The sequence below is a fragment of the Salminus brasiliensis genome, chromosome 3, assembly GCF_030463535.1.
Source record: "Salminus brasiliensis chromosome 3, fSalBra1.hap2, whole genome shotgun sequence".
Lineage (NCBI taxonomy): Eukaryota > Metazoa > Chordata > Actinopteri > Characiformes > Bryconidae > Salminus > Salminus brasiliensis.
In genome coordinates this window covers 23,256,585-23,280,570 of record NC_132880.1, presented here as the reverse complement: position 1 = coordinate 23,280,570, position 23,986 = coordinate 23,256,585, and the positions used below count along the sequence as shown (strand labels likewise).

The 23,986-nt window shown below is 40.0% G+C and overlaps 1 protein-coding gene across 1 annotated transcript in view; it reads left to right on the top strand.

Moving 5' to 3' along the window:
• Positions 1–772: 772 nt before the first annotated feature.
• myo1g (myosin IG) overlaps positions 773–23,986 on the top strand; it is a 77,050-nt gene continuing 53,836 nt past the window's right edge. Inside the window, exons 1-12 of the mRNA XM_072674680.1 lie at positions 773–944; positions 5,328–5,541; positions 7,371–7,459; positions 8,547–8,712; positions 10,959–11,012; positions 11,229–11,327; positions 11,953–12,069; positions 13,544–13,750; positions 14,949–15,094; positions 15,267–15,381; positions 16,164–16,334; positions 17,898–17,968. Of these exons, the coding sequence (XP_072530781.1) occupies positions 850–944; positions 5,328–5,541; positions 7,371–7,459; positions 8,547–8,712; positions 10,959–11,012; positions 11,229–11,327; positions 11,953–12,069; positions 13,544–13,750; positions 14,949–15,094; positions 15,267–15,381; positions 16,164–16,334; positions 17,898–17,968 (1,544 nt within the window). The 5' untranslated portion in view covers positions 773–849. The remainder of the gene's footprint in view (positions 945–5,327; positions 5,542–7,370; positions 7,460–8,546; positions 8,713–10,958; positions 11,013–11,228; positions 11,328–11,952; positions 12,070–13,543; positions 13,751–14,948; positions 15,095–15,266; positions 15,382–16,163; positions 16,335–17,897; positions 17,969–23,986) is intronic.

The window sequence follows — 23,986 nt, the reverse complement described above, 5'->3', positions numbered from 1 at the left end:
TGTCCTGTCAACGAATATTGCTTCAGCCCTGATAAAGGCCCTCTACACATGCAGCTTGCCTTAACCCATTAGTTACAATAGGGACTGTTAAACTCATGGTTACAAAGAACTGTCAGACAGTGAGTACACTCAACTTCTCAGCAGCTAAAGCCAAAGTGGGCAGCACCACATTTTAGAAAAAAATGCTAGCTAACCAGCTCAGGCGCCTCAGACATGGGAGGTTGCTCAAGCCAGTGAACCAAAGTGACTGCTATACCATAAATTACACTGCAAGTGAGCTTTACATTACATGAAGGTTCCTTTACATGAGGGGGAGATTCTTTAAAAGGTTCTTCAAACTCGCACATCTTACGCAGTTCTCCTAATACTCATGCAATTAAAGGTCCTTTAAGGTACCAAAAATGGTTCTTCTGTGGCTTTGGACCAAATTACCTTTTTATTTTTAAGATAGTTTGGTCTGAACATTGTAAAGGAAAATGCAGAACAATAAGAGGAGTGCTCAAAGCACATGCTCTCTCTCTCTCTCTCTCTCTCTCTCTCTATATATATATATATATATATATATATATATATATATATATATATACACACACACACACACACACACACACACTCATGAACAGGATGACGTGCCAGAGCCTGTAGACCACAGCCCTCACAGCCCTAAGTACAGCCCCAGATGAACCATACTAAGGCTTTTAGACCACACCCACTTTCAGTCTTCTTCTGCCTTCTCTACCGGCTCTGACACTACGCTTCACTTCTCTGTCTCTCTCTCTCTGTTTCTCTTTCCTGTTCTCTTCCGCTCCCCTCTCCATCCGTGGTCCCTCAGGCAGGCCGTAAGCAAGGATGGCGGAGCTGCAGGGCTTCGAGTGTGGCAAGTCTGACTTTGTGCTCCTGGACGAAGTGACCATGGAGCAGTTCCTGGACAACCTGAAGTTTAGGTAAGACTGAAAGAGAAAGAGCAAAGCATGCCGGCACTGCTGTTGAGCTGTACAGAGGTGGGTAGAGTGGGGTAAACCCCATAATCCAGCTCGAGTGTTGATGCTTCATTGAAATAATGACTCAAACTGACTCAATACTGACAAGAAAAACAACCTGAGGTCTTGGTAGAACTGCAGAGGAGGTTCCTAGTCCATCCAGCATCTATCGGCATAGGGTGTCAGACTCTATACATCTCATTTTGGGATCATTAGGTGGATCAGATGCTAAACCAACACATCGGAAAGGAATTAATCTCCTAAAAATGAAAAAAGTAAAAATGAAAAATAAGAACTTAATGGCTCAAGTTGAACTGAGTGGAAAAATGTTCAAGTAGACGTAACCTTTAATCTTTTAATGTGAAGAAGTGTAAATGCAGCACACGTGCTATAGTACATGTAACTGTGTCAGTGGAGAAAGTAATAGTCCACTTGTACAAGTGCTAGGAATGGATATTAGTTATTAGGCTTATGCTAAAGCTGACCTAGCCCTTATAGCACCTCACAACGCTTTCTGATTGGCTGAAACGAAGGGATGACTTCATATAGGCTTTTCTTGGCTTTAGTTACTGCGATGTTTAGGCCAAGGGTGTTGGTTAACAGCTTTGTTGCTGAACTTAATGATGATGTGATTGTGAAAGATGAGCTCTGCCAGTTAATTTTACATTCAAGTAACACTTAAGGTGGTAATTTCTGGCCTTGACCACTCCCAGTTTGGTTTGGATGGGGTGAAAGATATGTGAGTCATTTCGTCTCTGACTTTCCGCTTTGTGGCCGTCTTATGAATTTCAGTGACTTACAGCTGCAGCCGAGTGTTGAGCTTCTCTCCCTTTCTTTGTTCTCTGCAATTATTTGATGCTGTAAAAGTACAAGATAAGAAACATCAGCTGTGATATTTTCAGCGTGGATTTCTGTTTCTGCTTAAGAGACAGTGACGCAATCGAATGATAATTAGTTCTTCTTTTCCCTCCACTGCCGTTTGATGATCTCTTGGTGACGTCATGGGCGGATCAGGTGACTTCTTCTTCTGTCTGTTTATGAGCGTGGTGTCAGAAACACATACGTTGTTTCACACCTTGTTTTTTGTCTGATATTTTTGCACTTGCAAGGCATGTTCAGAAACGGAACCTTGCTCTAAAATCAAACAGGCTTTTGTCATGTATAGATTTTCTCGGCCAGAATTGTGACAAAGCCTCATGTGATCACACCACAACAAGGACCTTCTGCTTTATCTACATATAACACCCCAATATATGACAATAGTGTTATACAGAGACTCTGGACATGGTCATTCCAGATGTTATGGCTCCAAACACTGCGAATACCACAAGCTGTTGCCCAGTTTATTTTATGTCACAGTTAAAATGTACTTTCATTTGTTCTCAAACCGGGGGAACAGTTGAGCGAAACACTGTAAATATATGTTACCGAAAAGTGTTTAAGGGGATCATATAATAGAAAAGTAGCTTTTCTCTACTTTAAATAAAATAGAAGAGAAGAGTTTTTCATTTTATTTAGCTTATTTTTTTATGTACCAAAAATAAATCTGAGAAGATCTCATGGCAGTGGGGACACTGGTTTCGTCCTGTGCCGCAAGTAATGCACTGTACTGCAGTGATCTCCGTTCCAGGCGAGCCCGCGCGGTACCTCCACTTTCAAAGCACTGACCCATGATCACTTAGAGGTCGCTGATGCAGACTGGTTCAAGGTTCTCTGGTCTGATTTGGACCAGCGTGAAGATCCACTTAGATATTAAATCCACACAAACCTGAGTTAAAATGCTAAAACATGACTGATGTGAGCATTGTATTCCTGTTTATGTGCTGTTTCCCGGTTCGAAATAGAGATAGAGAACCAAGGACTGAATTGCAGAAATAGCCCCGTTTTTGCTCCGGTCTCCTAAAAGCTCTCTCACCGAAAGTTGTGATCACTCTAAAAGGTTACGAAAATCCTGCCTGATGCTTTAGACATTGTTTACCATAGCTTTGAGAAGCTTTTGCAGGGCGTTGTATGACAAACCAGTGTGCAAAACAGGCAATACTTTCAGATTTACCGCAATTTCACCATCATCAACAGTACCTGAATAATAAAAAAAAAAACTTTCACTGGTAAGTTCACTGGTGGTTTTATTTAGGACATAATTCTGTATAATCCACTGTTTCACTTTTAACCACTCTGAGTGAATTCTTTACATCTCAGCCTTTAAATTCAAAGAAATGTTGAAAACATTAGATGGAATTTCAACTTCAAACTTATTCCAGCGTATTATTCAGTAACTACTATAAAACATGTGTACTGAAGTGAGGCCTGAGATACAGACCTTTAGAGTGTAAGTGGTCAAATTAGACCCTTTCAGGAGCTAAAAATCAATGGACATGATCAGAAAGACAGGTTAACACAGTGTTGGAGTGTTTGGAGTGGCCAGTCTCACACAGTCATTTGAAATTTATGAAGTACAGAAAGCGAGTCATCTTGAGCCGCTCTTTGCACTTCCTGTTCTCACTTCCCACCCTCGTATCACTTCCTGTTGCATATGGGTGGGTGAAGGCTATGACACTGTGAGATATGCGCAATGCTACGTGGTACTCTACAGCTTAAATATCTAAAGACTATGGCTTTTGTTTATTCTGCTCTAAAACATATTTACAGTAATGAGTGTGAGACTACGTTGATTGAGAGTGCACACATCTATTAGAACTCTCCTCGTCGCCTTTTTGCCATTCATCTCAGAATTATGTAAAAGACTTATTCAAATGAACTGACCAGATTATTAAACCTCGGTATGCCATGTGAAATGTGTGGCAAAGGATTCCTGCTTATAAAGTCACTGTGGGTGTCATTAGTGTTCTCTGTATAAACCAAATCAAAATGCTGATGTAAATGTATGATGAAATGTCATCATATCACAGAAGCGTGAATAGTAGCGTTAAACAGCGTCTAGTCGTGTTGTAATCAATAGCTGAGGCTACTGCCCTTTCCTACTGTAGAAATACGATGCTATGTTTCTACTAGATGTGTTGTTCCAGGCGCTCGCCAATGTTGCTTATGTTTACATGGACTGAGTGAGGATGAATGAAGCTCAGGAGGTCCTAGTCTTTAGTGGTAAAGCTCACCACAGGCGGATTCCCAGCGGATCCGACTCCACCGATACGCTCCACCGTCTGAACACGGCTGCTTTCCACACTGAGCACGTTCACCTCTGTGCAGCGGTAAACAGCACGCTGTGGCTGACCTGCAGGGTCACACAAATGTTATGAACCTTTGCATGACAAACTAGGCTTTCATTTGTGGTGGAGAGACTTCCAGACATATTCACTGCCCTCTGGTTGGCTGTGCTGAAGCCCAGTGAAGATTTTTGGGCGAGGTTGAAAACCGGCAAGCGCTCTGTTAAACGGTGCAGGTGGACTTTCGATAATGCTGCTAATCAGAGCCAGTTGTGGTCATGCAGTGACTGTAATTTAGGCCTATACCCTACAGTCCACTAATGCTGTTTGTGGGAATTCCTTTTTATATATTTCTTTATGTATGTAAGTGAGCTCTGTTCTGATTGACTGCCCTGTATTGAGTCTCATTCAACAATAAGGCTGAAACACTTCTCATGACTTCAATATGAATACATAGAGCTAAGCTGTTAGGCTGAACAGGTGGATACATGTAAATTATGGGGTTTTTCTAATTATTAATGAGTAATAAATGGGATACCCTTTCAGCTTAGTTTTCATATATGAACTGTATGGGCTGAACAAGGGGTGAACAATTGCTAATTGCTAAAAGAAAAGGTTCACTGTTTTAAATTGATGACTCCAGTTCTTCTTTTTAATCACGAAAGAGCTGCAGTGTCTGCTGTGTTCTTAACAGGTACTGGAAGCTCCTACAGCACATCAGCAATTAGCTCACATTCTTGTTTAAATAACCATGAGTTACGTCACATAGCTAACAGCATTTGCGGGCATCTTGGGCCTTACATTTAGCTATGCTGCTGTTTCTTTTTACAAATTAACTAGCATTGTTTGCTAATCTATGAGTTTTACTTGCTAGTAGGGGTGCAAAGGTTAGGGTATTAGGGTAAATACGGTAATTTCACAAGTGCAAGCCCTGCTCCCTTGTCTCTCTTTTTTTGCCTTGGTTTTTCCTGTTGTACTGAACTCGTACCGAACCCAAGTCCAAGTCCAAGCCGCAGTGTGGACAGAACTGTGACTTTTGTATACTGTCACACCCTTACTTTCTAGCCTTGTACCCTCATTTCAGACACAGACATAAATAGACACTGTCTAGATGAGATATGTGCTGCTGATCGTACCATGCATAAGTGCCGTCACTCACGATGACTGACTGCTGTTCTTCCAGGTTCGAGAACGGACGGATCTACACATACATTGGAGAAGTGGTGGTGTCGATGAACCCCTACAGGCAGATGGATATTTATGGTAAAAATACAATCGATGCGTATAGAGGAAGAGAGCTGTATGAAAACCCTCCTCACCTGTACGCTGTGGCCGATGCGGCCTACAAGGCAATGAAGAGGCGGGCAAAAGACACCTGCATTGTCATATCGGGTGAGGTCCAGCAGCAAACACAGCCTGATCAAGGCCATTAATGTATTTCTTTTGGTTTTGAACAATATGCATTATGAATTGTTTGGATTATATTAAAATATGCACCATGAAAGACATGGAAATTAGACACTTTGCTGTTGTTATTTTTAGATGTCTATGTCAAATCCCTTTTAGTAATAAGGGCTTTAGTAATAATAAAGCAGCGGAATATGCTTTGGATGTATTGATCTTCAGCTCTCAGCTTCATCTTCATCAAAGTGTTCTTCTTTGTATGCAGAGGAAATTCTGCCTATATATATATATATATATATATATATATATATATATAATATTATATATATTTTATATATATATATATATATATATATATATATATATATATATATATATATATATATATTAACTATTCTTAAAAGCACAGATAGAAGCTTTTATATATATAAAAGTATTGAGACACCTGCTCATTTTCAGGATGTTCGATGATCACCACCCCATCTCATCTCTTACTCATTCCAAAAATATTGAATGGAGCACCATCATACTAGAGAACACAGTTCCACTGCTTCACAGCCGGGGGCTTTACACCCCTCTAGCCCAAGCCTGGCATTTGGCACAGTGCCAATAGGTTCATGATTATCTGCTTTAGAGAGTCCTATTCTATAGGAAGCACTTCTCTCAAGGGAGTAGATATGCTGTGTGTGTGCATTTGCACATCTATGTCAGCAATGGGTGACATTTAAATTAGCTGAATGTATTCATTAGAAATTCATTAGGGTGTCCACAAATATTGAAAGATATATGATATGTACATATATGGGATTGAACCAACCCAGGCAAGGAAAACGAGGCGTCTCTAATCGTCTGACAGACGGTGTAAATACTCACATCACCCACTATAGACTTCAGACTTTTCTTCTGTGTATGTCTCGGACCTGAAGGCTTCATTTGTCCTTCCTCATTACTTCATCTTTGCATGGCTTTTGGTTTACTTCATTGCGTATGTTCCTGTCAACTGTGCTGTCAAACTTCTTCTTTCCTTTTTTAAGCAGATCTATTTAGAGCTCCCTTCTGAATAGCAGTACTGTCAGTACTTCTCAGCCAGACAGAAGAGCAGACAAACAGGGCAGTTAGATATAAATAAAGGTGAATTCGTTCTGATTGGTCTAAAATGATGCACTGTACCTTAGACAAGCATTTGAATATTTTTTGTTTGCATGTCTTTTTTTGCTTAATTCCAGTTAACATTTTCTAATGGTTGGGTTTGCTGGTTTGGGCCAGGCCATCAGCATATGATTAATGGTGTGGAAGGAGAGTGATTGTAAGAGGGAGTTCAGGCAACTTCCACTCCCAGATCCCCCTTGATAAATGGAGCTAGGACTGAGAGATATGACTGAGTTAGAGGGAGGAGGCGACGTGGTGGCAGGGTGTGGAAAATTCATCATGGGACACAAAAGCTAAAAGCAAGAATTTATAGAACGTTAGATTGAGCGGAGGAGGATCTTTAGGCATGTTCCTCCTCCCGAACTCCATTTAACTGCATTTGGAGTCTTGTGTGACTTAAGTCTAATTCTTTGTGGTTTGATAAAAATGAAATATTATCATACTTGTGGCCTTTTTGCCGCCTCCTGGCCACAACATCCTTACTACAATGGGCGCCCATGTGTCCCCAGTGTCCATTTTGTTCTGTTTACCCTATTCTATGCATCTCTAAACATCAAAACACATGCCCTTCTCCTATGTAGAATTAAAAATACTATACTAGTGACCAGCTCTATACTAGTGACCAGTTGTGAATGAGGCTCTTTTACAGTGACCTGTGTGCTTTACAGGTGAGAGCGGAGCAGGAAAGACAGAAGCCAGTAAATACATCATGCAGTACATTGCTGCCATCACTAACCCCAGCCAGAGATTAGAGGTCGAGAGGTGAGAGCAACCAATGCAATAAAGAACTTTATTGAGCTCTAAGGCCTTTATGTTATGTGTCTCCGAGGGGCTGGGGGGAGCACCAGCACTAGCCATTTTATCAGATACACAAGCTGCAGATTAATGATGGTCCAATAGTGGTCTCTTTCAGCTGATGGATGGGGTAAGAGGTGGCTGATGCATTGTGCAATGACAGACGGGCTTCAGTCTCTAACTTTACATCTAACCTGTATCTTTTGTGTGTGTCTGATAAAATGGACAGTAGGTGTGAATGTTTCATACGGGGGTCAGTTATTTTTGTGTCCTCTATATGTTATTACACTAAAACCCAAAAATTGGGTCAAATCTGTATTCATTTATGTGGCACTTTCACTAAAGGCCAATTTATTCCACTCTAAGCTTTTTCTGTATGTGCTTGTTTTCCTCATATCCAACTTCTGTCTTCTTTTTCAGTTTCACTTTGGAAAGATGTGTTATTGTTGAACAATGGCCAATATCTTACTCAGCTTAAAATACTGAATAGTCTGTATTCAGTACTATTCAAATGTTCACACATTAATGTTCACTATTAATCATTTTTGTTCTTTTGTATTCAGTAATATACAACTTATGCAGTGTGATTTTTAATCTTAACAAAACAATAAATATATAATAATAAATGTGGAAACTAAAAGAAGTTATGAAATGATAAAGAATTGAACAGAATTATCCATGTAAAACTATTTCAAAATCATTTTCAGCCTCGAGAGTCGATCTTCACTTTGAGAGCACATGAGGCATTCTGGGTGTTTATGTTAGGATGCCTTCATTCTTGAGGTTCTACAGAGTCTACAGTCAATTTAGGATCATACACTGTTCTGTTTATCATTCTAGCATGATAGATCTAGCATGTCTCTAACTTTTCAGAGTCTTTATATTGATCTGCCACAAACTTGGGTTTATATTATTGAAAAGCTTTAGCTGCATAGTAAAAAGCTTACATTGGAAATAAATGGGAGAAATTCCAGCCTTGTGGTAAGAAGCTTCAGAGTACAGGACCAACTTAACCTCAAGCTTTATTGCCTGATGGATTCTTTCTGCTCCACAGTGTAAAGAATGTGCTCCTTAAATCCAATTGTGTGTTGGAGGCTTTTGGAAACGCCAAGACAAACCGCAATGACAACTCCAGTCGTTTCGGGAAGTACATGGACATTAACTTCAACTTCAATGGAGACCCTACTGGAGGGCACATCAACAACTACCTGCTGGAGAAGGTGAGAGTTCTTGCCTCAGGAAAAGAGCTGGACAAAACATGAAGAATATGGTAGATTTTAGCGATGTAACACCTGATTTGAATGGTTCAGCAGGGGCTAAGCATCATCATCTTCATATCTAATAGTGCTAGGGAGCTAAATTGGCCTTATTTTCCGGCTGGGTATTTTGATCAATCATTCACTACCTTGTGCTCCTACTTACTTCCCAGTTTATTGGAAACACCTGCTTTGTGCTTTTGATCCCTGGCCACTTTATTAGAAACACCTCCCTTGTACTTCAACTCACTGGCTACTTTATTAGAAACACCTACCATGTGATTCCATTCACTGGCCACTTTATTAGAAACCCTTACATTGTACTTCTCACTGGCCACTTTATCAGAAACCTCTACCTTGTGCTTCAACTCACTGGCCACTGTTTTAGAAAACCCTACCTTGCAATTCCACTCACTGGCCACTTTATTAGAAACCCCTACCTTGCAATTCCACTCACTGGCCACTTAATTAGAAACCCCTACCTTGCAATTCCACTCACTGGTCACTTTATTAGAAACCCCATACCCTGTGCTGCCACTCACTGGCCAATTTATTAGAAACCCCTACCTTGCACTTCCACACACGAGCCACTTTATTAGAAACCCCTACCTTGTGATTCCACTCACTGGACACTTTATTAGAAACACCATCCTTATGCTGCCACTTACTGGCCAATTTATTAGAAACTCCAACCTTGCACCTCCACACATTGGCCACTTTATCTAACAACTCCTACCTCGTACTGCCACTCACTGGCCACTTTATTAGAAATTCCTACCTTGTACTGCCACTTACTGGCCACTTTATCAGAAACTCCTACCTTGTGTTTTTACTGACTGGCCACTTTATTAGAAACCCCTACCTTGTGCTTCTACTCACTGGCCACTTTATTAGAAACCCCTAGCTTCTGCTTCCAGTCACTGGCCACTTTATTAGAAACCCCTACCTTGTACTGCCACTTTGCCAATTAATTAGGTTTACGACCTTATAGCTTCACAGTTACACACTCTAGCCCACCTGCTTCAGCGCAGTTTATCCGCCCACCTTTCCCCCATCCATCACTGCACAGTTTATGACTACAGTTATGGCTGCTAGCTTGAGAAGGGGGTCTGTGTGAGTTTGTAATGAAGTGGCCAGTGTATCTATAATTAACCAGAGTTAAAGCCTCGGATGTAGAAAGTCATAGCATATGTGATGCATCTGCTCTATATCTGACCTCTGTTCTGCGACTAAGCTGGAAGTGAGCTATTTTGGGAGTGAGCTTTAATGCAGCGGCGCTGAAGCAGCGAGTGAGAGATGAGCAGTAAATAACCACGTGTGTGAACTGCACCCGGTCTCACACTTGCAGGTGCGAATGAATTTATTTAAAGCATAAATACAAAATTCCACTTCCAAATCCTACTGGATTCATATGGAAGCCATCTGCCACTGATCCTGTCCATTTTTGCTCAATGTGAATAGCTGTTTTTGGAGTTGGGGGCAATAGGGCAGAATCTAATCCGACAGTGAGATACAGAGGATATGTAATTGCAAATGTGCTGTTATCACTTTAGATAATGTATGTAATGTATATGTTGTTGCTGTGGAAGCGATGGACACATTTAAATGAACTGCATTCGGTACAGCACTTTTTTCCAATCTACAAACAGCTACCCAACTGCCCACCAACATCAGTAGATGTGGTTATATGGTTGAATGCAGGTTGTGACGTCAGGTGACTAAAATTCGATGTGGAGACACCACCAAACACAAGCGCCAACTTGACGTAGAATAGTGGAAACAGCTGACGTTGATGTTTGTAGGCTCGAAGCTGTGAAGCTAACTAACCAAAATCCAGCGTCTTCCTCATCATCATATTGTCATATTGACATTCTGCCATCTTGATGTCAAATTGATGTCAAATTTCAACATTTAACATTAACACCCACATAAAATTAAATTTTCACATTTGCTAGATGTTGATATGTTATTGGTAAGTAACCAAAGCTCATCGTCTGTCTAATGTTAAAGCTCGGTGTCAACCCAGGGTTGGTTTTTGATAGAGATGTGACTTTGGATTCAGACCAAAACTCAAATTCTGTACTACAGTGGGTTTGGACGTGAACCCGATTCTCTTTTTTAACCCGATTCTCTTTCTGATGTCAAGTTGATGTCTGATGCCTGCCGGTTAATGCTCTGTTCTCCAACTGCTTCTGTCTTTTCCTCTCAAGTCAAGAGTTGTGCAGCAGCAGGAGGGAGAGAGGAACTTCCACTCCTTTTACCAGGTGAGATTTACTGATTTTCATTCAGAATAAAAAGTGAGATATGAGGGTCAGACGATCGCTTACGCTCTATGTGCCTTATGCAGTAAATCGGTGGCGGAATGTGGAGAGAGTTAATAAAAGCTGGGCTGAGTTCACTGTGGGGGATCAGACATGCTTCACGAAGTCGAGATGCTGTCAGTGATTAAGGTGTGTGAGTGTTTGTGTGTGTGTGTGCAGTTACTGCGTGGAGGCAATGATGACTTGCTGAAGTCCCTGCACTTGACCAAAGATCCTACAGACTACATCTACACCCGACAGGGAGCCTCTGTCACTGCAGTAAGCTTTTCACTCACCTTTACAGTAACAAGAGCTACTGTGTATAATAATAACCATACTAATACTACTAATTTTAAATCTTATTATATTATATAATAATATAGTTATATTGTTACTACTACTACTACTACTACCACTACTACTAATAATAAGTAGTAGTAGTAATAGTAATAGAAGTGGTCATTTATGAATATTATTTGTACACTGCACTTTTGCATACCTCCCATTTCTATTTTCTGTATTTTGTATGTATATTTTATTATATATATTTTTTTATTTTTTATTTTATTTTTGAGAATTCATTCATTATTATTATTATTATTATTATTATTATTATTATTATTATGTGACCAGACAACCATTTAATCAATTTACCACTAGTTGTACTCTGTATGTACTACTGTAAATGTGGCAAATAAAACAGGTTTCAAAAACAAGTGCTTTACAGGATGATTAGGTTTACAAGATATAAAGTAAAAGAAAAAACAAAATAAAGACAATGCAACATGAAGCAAAATAAAAAAACACAGCACATTTACTTAAGAATATCAAATTATTTAATCATAGAAACACTTAATTTCAGTGTTTTAAACTCTCTCTCTCTCTGTCTACCTTGCACACTCAGGCATCCTCAGATGACCGTTCCTGTCACAAAGCGGTTATGAGCGCACTGAAGGTGATCGGCTTTACTGAGGGGGAGATCAGCTCCATCTATAAAATCCTCAGCACCATCCTCCACCTGGTCAGTAACAGCAGACCTAGAATGAAAGTCAGCTCTTACTGTACAAACCGTCAACAACAACCTGCGCTCACTGATGCAGATATCCAGCTGTTCCTCAGGAAAATCCTGAATCTGATGAAGCAGTGATTCACACAGTTTTTACACAGTTTGCACTGTACTGACTGCATAGAGTATGTATTTACTTATGTAATCTCAAATATCCAAGTGGTATTAAAAACGAATAAAGGTATGGAAATGATTTAGCTTTGAGGAGTGGGCAAACTGCAAACTGTGAGCTTTACAGTGTCTCAATCTAACACTGCGTACCAGGGTTTTTTTTTGTTATTTTTCATGCTAGGACGTACATGTAGAGGTAGTGTTTGTCTGGAGACCCATCAAATGTTTTTTTTTAATAGGTGAAATAAAACACAACTAAAAGGGGGTTTTGTATTAACCAAACGAATGCCTTTTCCTTTCCTTTCATTAATGCCAATGGCTCAGGCACCATACACTGTCAACTTAGAATGTGTTTATACTTGTCAGCCTTGGTTCGATTAAAACCCTGAACCCTGCCTTTTAGAACTCTGGCATGCGGTTCTTTTAAGGTATGAACAAAATAAGGCATCAAAACAAACCAAACTCAGGGCGTTCTTGCAGCTAGAGTTAAGGCAGCGGTCCTAATGCAGGCCTGCCCACTTTTCTGTGGTTTGACAACGTCTGTCTGACACTTTCGTTTAGCGAAGCTGTGTCCCATGACACACACTTTACAGTTTTTCCAAACTAGTTACCATTAGAACCGCATTCATTAGTGTAGTTCTCTTAGTAAAGTACTGGTTGCTGTGGTGCAACAGATAACACCACTACCTGCCAGTGAGCTACCACACCTGTGGGAGACTGGGGTTTGATTTCTGGTCTGGGTGGCTATGCTGCGCTTCACCAATAAGAGCCCTTGGGCAAGACTCCTAACACTACATTGGCCCACCACTGTAATACGAGTTACCTTGTAAGTTGCTCTGGATAAGAGTGTCAGCTAAATGCTGTAAATGTAAAGTACAGCTTAAAAATTTTACAGCTCTAGCGTACGTCGTTCCATGGCAATAAACAATATTGCATATGTACATTATCAAAAATGTGATTTAATACTGATGATAGGACAATGTGATTTAAGTTTATTTTCCACAAGCAGCCAGTGATCTATCCGCCCGAGCTCTGCTTCTCCAGTGAGAGATATTACTCACTTGCTTCAACCAACGACCTGTTGAAGTTTACACCTACAACCTGATGTTTGCCAGCTATGACTGCTGTGCTTTGACTAATTTGGCTTCAACTGCAAATATGCCACTATGAACGCAAAGCAAAAAAAGCAAAAGGACGAAACTGTAACGACGTATCTTTTTCTTGCTTGGGAGCCGAACTACACACCCTTAAACACACCCTTAACCCTCTGGATTGCTTACTCTGTTCTCCATATACTCTCTTTCGTTGTTGATTTCAGGGGAATCTGCAGTTTGAGAGTGACGGAGAGAGTGTCCAACTAGCAGGAGGAGATGCAATCCAGCACATTGCCGAGCTGACCACCACTGAACCAGACAGTGTTAATAAGGCCCTGCTGTTCCGCACTGTGGCCACTGGGGGTGGAGAGGTCATTGAAAAGGGTCACAGTGAGCAAGAAGCAAGCTACGGACGAGACGCTTTCGCTAAGGTACTGTGTAACTGTCACATATCACAGATCACCTGAGAGGCTCATGACGGCTATACCAGTACATTTACCAGTATATATTGATATCACCCAGCATTATAGATTTTTTAAAGAACTATTAATAAATAACAAGCATCGAACGCATGGTGAATAGGGCTTTAACAATTCAGGAAATTTGGCACAATGCAACAGTATCTTGATTTGACACATAGTGTCTGAAAATGTTTACATTAACGGGCCCTATCATAGAAACCGGATTTTCCCTCATTTTATTGAAATTATTGAAATAGCATGGAAATATTGGTTTTAAAATATATCTCTTCACACAGTCCATACAGAGAACCTAAGCTGTAAAAACAGCCTACTTTGAATGAACTGTTTCTCTGTTTCATTTACATATCCGCTTCTATTCAGCCTACCACAGTTTAGCCCTGCCCTTTCAAACTGCAGCTTTCAACAGTGCTTCAACTCTGAGTGCTTTTTGAATGAGGCACAATACAGGACAGCCAATCAGAACAGTGTTCATGTATCATCCATCCGTCTTAAGGGGGAAGTTACCTTGTCAGTGGGCTAAACCCATTTTTGTGGCTACACTACATCCGTTTCTATGGTTACACTTAGGCCCGACTTCTTAATGAAAAAGTAAGGACTGATCTGGTATTCTGGCATTTAAATGAGCAGGCTAATACATCTGCTAAGCTCTTGTAGCAGCAGTAGTTCACTGTTATTACCAAACTCTACAGGCTTTCCATCAGCCATCTCTCTATTTTCATCAGGGTAGCTGTAACAGGGCATCGCATCATATCACAATGCATAAACATTGTGATAAAAAGGTTTTTATTATTATGTTTGAACACCAATGTCTGCACCCATCATCAGTCAACAACCCACCCCAGCACCACAATACTCCCGTATCCCAGCTCTAGTCTCTTTTGTAGATTCTAAAACAACATGGATAGCCTGCATTTCTTCTTCAAAATGTTCAGATCTCTGGCTCAGTGTATTGTTCCCCCCCTAGGGTAAGTTTGATAGGTATGGTGTTGTCTGTCTTTTTCTTGAAACAGGAAATGTTTCGACATGAGCTCAGACTAGCATGTGTCTTTCCGTTTGCATTGGAGTTCTTTTTGTGTGCTGGGGAAATTAGGCAGTAGGTGTTGTGTGAAGTTAAAGTGTCTCTAACTCTCAGTGTCTGTGTCTGAAGGCCTTGTATGAGCGATTGTTTGCGTGGATCGTGGGCCGAATCAATAGTGTGATCGAAGTGAAGGACTACAATCCAGCGCTGCATGGAAAAAACACGGTCATAGGAGTGCTGGACATTTACGGCTTCGAGATATTCGACAATAACAGGTCAGTACCAGCACTTGCATTTCAAGTTACAAAAGGGCTTATTGTTTCTTATAGTTACTGTCAATGGAGATATGAAAAGTCTGTTTGTTTAACAGATAATAACAAAGACGATATTAAAGCATTAAGTGTTTCTACAGCAGCCATTTCCTGTGTTTTCTTTTTTCACCTCCAGTTTCGAGCAGTTCTGTATTAACTACTGCAATGAGAAACTACAGCAGCTCTTTATTGAGCTCATCCTGAAACAGGAGCAAGAGGAGTATCACAGAGAGGGCATCACCTGGCAGCATGTGAGCAATAGACACACACACAAACACAGACATACACTAAAACAGGGTGTGTAAACAGGGTCACAAAAATAACATAGACCTTTAACCTTAATTTAAACCATAATGCCTTTCAAAAAAGATAAAATACATATACAGAAGGTTTGTTTTTAAATAAAACAAAGAATATATGTATAGACATAACTTTAAAATAGGCGTACCCTCATATAGTATTTTTTTTAGGAATGGATTAAATGAGTTTTGTATAATAATAATCAGGTCATAAGCACACCTATGCACATTATTTAAAACCATTTCTCTCAGAAATAAAAGATTTTTGCTTTTTAAAAAAACCCGATAACATTAGAACTGATGCAGGCAAATATAAATACAGTAAAAAGGAACAAGGATTTCTAATTCTAAAGAAAGTAGTTAAGATTTTGTGAACTGGTCCCAGCCAGCACAGTGTGGATGTGTTTAAACCAGGTGTCGGATGATAACTAGAACTAATACTATGTGAATGCCATGAGGAGAGCTTTGGATGTGTTTTAATGAACAAAAATGACTACTTTTTTAATTAATGTTAGTTGTATTTATTTTAATATTAGTGTTGTACTGAGCAAATAAGCACATACTGCCCAAGTGAGGAGCTGTTTCATTCTAATTTTCACAGGCGCCTAAAACTTTTACACAGTACTGTAAATAAAAAGGAAATTAAAAAGTCGCATGTGTAGTTGCTCATTAAATGTAATTTCCAAATGCATTTCCATGCTCAAATGTCTCATTTGCCTGAACCCCCTGAACAGATCGACTACTTCAATAACCAGATCATTGTGGATCTGGTGGAGCAGCCCCATAAAGGCATCATCTCCATCCTGGATGACGCATGTCTGACTGCAGGAAAGGTTACAGACACCGTCTGCCTGGACAGCATGAACCACAAACTCGGACAACATGTTCACTATACGTCCCGCAAGGTATGGGTGCAAACACACACACACACACACACACACACCCCAACAGTAGATACATACAGAACAATTATGCATTCAAACCTGTATGTTTCAATGATTATGATTTTTAAAAGCACAGTTACCTGTATTTAGAAAAGAAAAAAGAACCCACAGGGTTGGTTTTATAAACCTCAGCAGTACCTATTGAAGACCTGCTCATAAAGTCATCATTGTCGATAATCAATGTGTCACTCTCTATTTACAGCTGCAGGATTTTTACACATTAAAAGACAATCAGAATCCACATATTAATAAACTAATGCATATTAATGACCTATGCTCATACCGGTTTGGGTGCCAGAATGGTTATACTGCCTGAACGAAATCCAGAAAAATCTGAACTGTAGGTTGAGACAGCAGCAATTTGAAAAAAAGCAATCGTGAATTATTCAAATGCAGCATCAAAGAGCTTCAATTCTAAAGAAGTATAAAGAAGTGACAGAAAATAAAAACATCATGGCAATATTGGCCTTTCAGTTAATTAAAGAAATATACATATACCTATTCAGACATAGAAAAAGCCTTCTGAGGGGGTGGGGGGTTATGGTCAGAAAAAAGCATGATGGAGTTCTGGTTACAATGGGCAGAGGCATGTTTGGAGGAATAAAGGTGAGGCACATAGCCCTAAAAACACTGTACTGTAAGCATGGTGGTGGTAGCATCATGCTCTGGTCCTATATTGCTGCCACTGAAACCATCAGCATTATTATTAAGCCAGGAGGTTGCAATTTGGACACACTTGGCTGTTCCAGCAGGACAGAGACCCCAAACACACATCAAAGGTGGTTGTGGAATGCGTAAAGCAGGTAAACAGTAAGCTTTCGAAATAGCCTTTTCAAAGTCTTGACCTCGACCCTGTCGAAAATAGGTAGACTGTGGTCAGTGTCAGAAACAAACAAATCTGTTTGAACTCATTTCTGCCAAGACGGGCGGTCAAATATCTAAGCACAGTTCTGCCAGAAGCTTGCAGACGTTGTACTGCTGATTTATCAGCTCCTTTTTATTGGATGCTGCTGCAGTTTGGCAGCCCGGTCAGCAGAGAGCAATATTTCCACAATATTACTGTAATGAGTCAGAGCACAGTCCATCCTGGAGCTCAGAGGCTATAAGCTCACAGCTCTGAGGCCAAGGATTTACTGAAGCACATCCATAACACTCTTTAGTGGACACGGTTGGTGGCTGTCTGTCTGATGGCTGAAATTAAGCATTCACTAGCCACTTTATTAGAAACGCCTCTCTTGTAGACATAGCTGTTGGACAGTTAGAGACTGTAGTCCATATGTTAATGCACTGTGAGCGTTATTCATCCAGGCCCCTACCATGTCAGTGTCACTGCTGTGCTGAGAATGGAACAGTACTCCAGTAATATCTGGACCACAGTGGTCCTGTGGTCAGCAACTGACCAATTATGAATCAGATTGAGGGGTGGCTGATGCAGTGTGCAGCAACAGATGGGCTACAGTTTGTCTATGTGTTGTGTATTCATGATCTTGTGTTCACATTTGTCTAACCTTTTCTCTCTCTCAGCTGAGTCCCACTGACAAGACCATGGACTTCAACCGCCACTTCCGCATCCGACACTACGCTGGCGATGTCACGTGAGTTTAGAATTCTCTCCTTTATCATTTACAGTCATTTACAATCACCAAAAGCCATAATTATTTAAGAAATGACCTTTTTTAATCTCTCTGTTGAATCAAACAGCCTGTTTTCGTACCTATGCCTTTAAAACTGAAATATGCAAATAGGTTATTATTTTGGATTGGCTCCTTGGGTCCTTCCCTGTGTCTCTCAAAAAGCAGTCCACACTAATATTTTTCATATAACTTAACCCCTTAACACGCCAAGGCTTATTACACACTAAGGCGTATTACTCTATTGGGTAACTACGCAGGTAACTACAGGGACTTCTGTATAAACTGGTAGGGCTATTTATTGGTAATAGGGCCATAGGCTTTTTAGGGGGTTAAGCGTAAATTGGCGAGACCAGACTGCTGTAGAAATAATATACAGCAATATGTAAATGTATTAATTGTCATCACATTACACTTTTAAAATCACCTTTTTCAAAGCTTAGTCTCCATATATGGATTTGTGAGTGAACACTTCATAGCAATGGAGAAATAGACCACCATGTAACCATCTATCTTGTTATTTATGAATTTGTAGGGCTGGGCAAAATGACGATATTTATATAGTATTGTGATAGATTTTGTTATTGTGATGCACAATATGTTTTTCTAAGCATATCGAGGATATTGTTATGGCTTAGGGAACACTGGTCAACTGCATATTTCATTACAAGCAGTGTAATTGGTTTTAATTACTGGTTTACGTGCAGCAGATCACTGTAAAAAATCACTGTATAAAAATGTGAGAGTATCTGAATAGTATTTTTTAAGAATCTGTCGCTACTGATGTATTTAGTCAGTGATCACATGTATCGTGATAAATATTGTGTATTATGAAAATGTATAGTATTTTTACCATATTGCCCAGCCCTAACAAACTGTTCATATATTCCAGTGCTACTCTTGTTTCATATTTAGGTTTTGTCTGGGAACAGAAGGGTTAAAGTCTAACATCCAATGGATATTGTCCAGTTAGGATTTTGTGGTATCTAGGCAGATATAGCCAAGCAGGCTCTCCCATTGATCAGTCCTTCAGGAGCTGGACTGAAGACCTCAATGGTCAGGATAACCATTAGCACAAGATTAAAGTGTCAGAGGAATCAACCGATTACATTTTGATTTGCAGTGGATGGGACCAATATTGAGTGAAAGAATGTCACTATAGGCCTTCTGGTGGTTCTAGATACTGTGACTGTGAATGTAAGTAGTAGCGTGAGCAGGTTTCAGTCAGTTGTTAGAAGCCTGGACTCGTTACTGACAGAGTTGCTATAAAACTGCTACATGCAATCTCACATATAGAAAAGAAATTCATATTAATCACCATTAGATATATAATATATATATATATATATATATATATATATATATATATATATATATATAATAAAATTAACATAATACTAGGATATATAGTAGAATACTATTAATATAATAATAGGAGTTCTAGTACAAATTATCATTGTTCTAGACCAATGGGTTCAAAACTGGTCCTCAGGAACCCCCAGATAGTCCAGATTTTTGTTCCAACCTAATACATACATTTTTACCAAAGCAAACATTGTTACTGTCTGAGGTTTTTATGAGGTTCTTAGGACATTTGTGACCCAAATTAACCAAACTAAGGGTCTAGCTCAAATAGTCCCGGTTGATCACAGTCACTTTTGTTACACAAACACCTGTAAATAATAGCATTGTAGGTTAAGGATGCAAATATTCCTTCATTTATTGTATGAATTATTTCTGCCTTTCTTTTTGGACCTCTCATCGCTGTAAAGGACATACTGTGCCTTAAGACAGCGTCCAACATTGAGATTTTCTTAGCTACAGTGTGGTTTAACAAGACTTCTCATGTTGTATGCTTTCCAAGAGAGTGAAAACAAGGCCATGTTAAAATGCCCCCAAATGGCACCACTCTACTGTATGACTCACTTGAAATGTGGTTAAGTGCTTAGGTTCCTGTCCCTTCAGCAGCTGTGGCTGGGATAATGGCCCTGTATTCCCTGAGCGTAAACTTCACATGTGCTAAAAACACTCAGGAGAACTGGTTGGTACATAAGTGTTAATGGTAATCCCCCATTCTGCCTACTGAGACAACACACTGCAGCAATAAGCTGTAGCCAACGATTATTAAAGGGCCCCTAACACATAGGAGTAAATAGAAAGTGCAGCGTAGTGCTGTTTGTGTTTCACACCTCAGTCCAACAGTCCAATGAAGTTAAAAACGGCACATTTTGAATTCACTATGGTTTTGCATTGTTCCATAATGTCAAGCTTCCTGTTTAAAAAGCTGTTATATCTAGCAGTACTGTTTTATGTAGCTATTTAAAATTAGGCAGGTTGGCACCACAGATGGCATATTATTATGAATGAATATGGATGGATATGGATGAATATGAATGGGTATTGATATGGATGGGTATGAATGGACATGTACATGGATGACATTAATGATATGGATGAAAATGGATGGATATGGATGAGGATGGATGAGGATGGTTGGGTTGGGTATGGATGAATATGTATATGGATGACTAATGGAAATGGATGCATATGGATGGATATGGATATGGATAAACATGGATGAGGATGGATGTGGATGGATGGGTTTGGGTATGGATGGGTATGTATATGGCTGACATTAATGATATGGATAAATATGGATGGAAATGGTTGAGCATGAAAGAGTATAGATGGCAAGGATATGGATGAGTATGGATGGGTATGGATATGGATGAACGTGAATGGGCAGGGATATAGATCAGTATGGATATGGATAAACATGGATGGTAGGAATATGGATGAGTATGGTTGGGTATGGATATGGATAAACATGCATGGTAGGGATATAGATGAGTAGGGATATGTATCAATAAATCTAATAGGACATCAATGAATATGGATATGGATGAGTATGGATGAATATAGATATGTATGGACATGAATGAGTATGGATATGGATGAGTATGGATGAATTTGGATATGAATGAGTATGAATTACTGAGCATATGGATGAACATGGATGATTATGGATATGGATTGGTATGGATGGTTAAGAATATGGATGGATTGGAATGGGTATAGGTATGGATCACAATAAACAATTACTTAAAATAATAAAAATTAATCTAATATCTAATTTCCACTGTTGTGGATAAAACATTCAGTTTGTTTTTCTGTGACATCAGATCCATGAACACATTTATAGAAACACAAGCTGAAGCTGTTTTGTGATATATACACATGTTGTACATACAATACAAATGTTATGTAAATGTCCCAGGGGGGTGGTCATGTGTCAGTGCTTGTGGCATCACAACCACGGTAAAATCAATGCAGACTATGGTTCTTACAGGTCATGAACAACACATATAAAAGCATCATTAATTCAGCACAATGAAAACATGTTTTATGAGGATGTCACAGGAGACAGAGCCTCAATACAAAGCCTGCAAAGTTGCTGCTGGTGCAGGAATTTTCTGTAACTCTGTAACTCAAGGGCGCTGTCCTAATTTAGGAGCTGTTGGCCTTTTTTCTTAGCTGAGGAAGGAAGAGCTGGGAGAACAAAAATAGACGACACATTTTTCACCTCATTTTCTCCGCTGCACTGTTATGATTATGGTGAGACGGGTGGTTAGGCCGAAGCCGGCCGTGCTAAAAGGTGTTTTATACCCAGCCTCTGTGCGTTTGGCATCTGGTTGGTTGAGCATGGCAGTGCTGGATCAGGATGAGCAGGTCTGAAGCATTAAACTGAAGCAGTAAATCCTGCTGTGGGAACTGCTCTAGATATAAACACACACAGGAGCTGGAATCACTCACATAATTGTTAGTAATTGTGTAATTAAATGTGCAAAAGAATCTGCATTTCTTATGGGGGGATTCTGTGGCCAAATCACAGAATATTCATACACACACTCATATGAAATAATTTCCCCCCAAATATAGCTCACACCTAATCCATGCTCGTCACGTAAATTGTAAACTGTTGCCAGGTTTGACAAGAATAAATGCATGTGGTTGGGTGGAGGTATAGATAGACATGGATATGGATGAATATGGATGGGTACAAATATAGATGAGTATGGATGTGTATGTATGAGTAGGGGTATAGATGGACATGTATATCGATAAGTATGGATGCTGATGAATGGGTAAGGGTAAAGATGGGCAAGGACATGGATGGCATGTGGATGTGTATGGTATATATAGAAGAATATGTATGGGTCTGGATACGGATGGGTATGGATATGGATGGGTGTGGTTGGGTATGGATATGAGTGAGTATGGATGGGAATAAGTATGGATGGGTGTGGATATGGATGAGCATGGATATGCATGAGTATGGATGGGTATGGAAATGGATAGGTATGGATATGAATGGTTATGGGTGGGCATTGATTGGGTGAGTGTAGATGGGTATGGATGAGTATGAATGGTTATGGACGGTATGGGTATGGATGGGTATGGGTATGAATGGTTATGGGTGGGCATTGATTGGGTGAGTGTAGATGGGTATGGATGAGTATGAATGATTATGGATGGTATGGGTATGGATAGGTATGGATATGAATGGTTATGGGTGGGTATTGATTGGATGAATATAGATAGGTAAGGATGAGTTTAGGTATGGATGAGTATGGATGGGTAGGATTAGGAATAGGTTGCACATCAGATTTGCCAGTGTGGAGCCCACTCCCACATTTAACAGTGTCAATTTGAACACTCCAAGTGTTGATTTAACACATGGCAAATTTGAGCGTAGATGTTTGAGCATAACCTGCTAATCTTAAGTAAAGCACTTCCGTTTAAAAACGGCTCATTTGAAAGTGCAGTAGCTTGTAAATCAGATATACCTGATCTGTATCAGGTGATACTCAAGATTTCAACATCGGCAACAGAAAAAAGAAGCAGTATTGTTAAAAAAAACATTATTGTCTTTTACCACCCTTCTGTAAAGCGTGTCTACAACTTAACAGCAGTTGCTAGGTTGCTAGGTCGGATAAACCCTGATAACCTGTGTGTTGTAGAGCTATTTTGACAGAATTGAACTGAAGGAAGCCCTTGTCTCTATCTCTGCTCTTTTATCTTCTTCCTTCTTGTCTCTCTTACACACACACACACACACACACACACACACGTAAACCCACACAGAGTTGATGGGTGCTTGTCTCTGCCACTGTTTGTTTGTACTTTTCTCTTGCTCATGCACACATACACACACACACACACACACACACACAGAGCCACAGTAGGGTCCCTGAGGGACCTGTGCTGTCGGAACTGAGTCGTCATCACCCCCCGCAACCCCCCACCAACCTGCACACACCAACACACACAGGAGAGCCTGAGGGACATCACTGTGTGTGTGTGTGTGTGCATGTAGGGCTAAATTTACCCTCAATACCCCCCCACACTTTGACCTACTTCATTACTTCCCTTTCTCTCTCTCTCCCTTTCCCTCCCTGTCTGTCTGTCTGTCTTTCATTCTCTCTCTTATTCAGATTCTGGTATACAGTGAATTTATTACCATGACTGTAATGAGACAATATTGCCAAAGCATTAGAACTGCAATAATAATGTCAAAAAACAACAGTAATGAACATAACTGTAACAACAATGGTGGCAACAACAGTAGTAAATAAAGTAACAATGTTCATAATTTGGAATCAGCTGTTTTTAATTTGTCAGTGAAAATGTCTAGTGTCAGCTTGTATTTTTCGCAGTGAAGGAGAAAGTGCACAGTCTGTCTGCTCTGGGCAGCCAGGATGTTTTACGTCTGCCCTTTTCTAAGGCCAGACTGTGGTCACTGAGCCAGAATGTCTCTGCTTTGGATCTCTGACAGTCAGGAGATACTGTTCCAGTTTATATGCTACTGTGGGTGATTAGCTGGTTAGTGTTTAGACTGGACTGTGGGGCAGTGCTGCTGTGGATGATGAGCTGGTTAGTGTTTAGACTGGGCTGGGGGGCAGTGCTGCTGTGGATGATGAG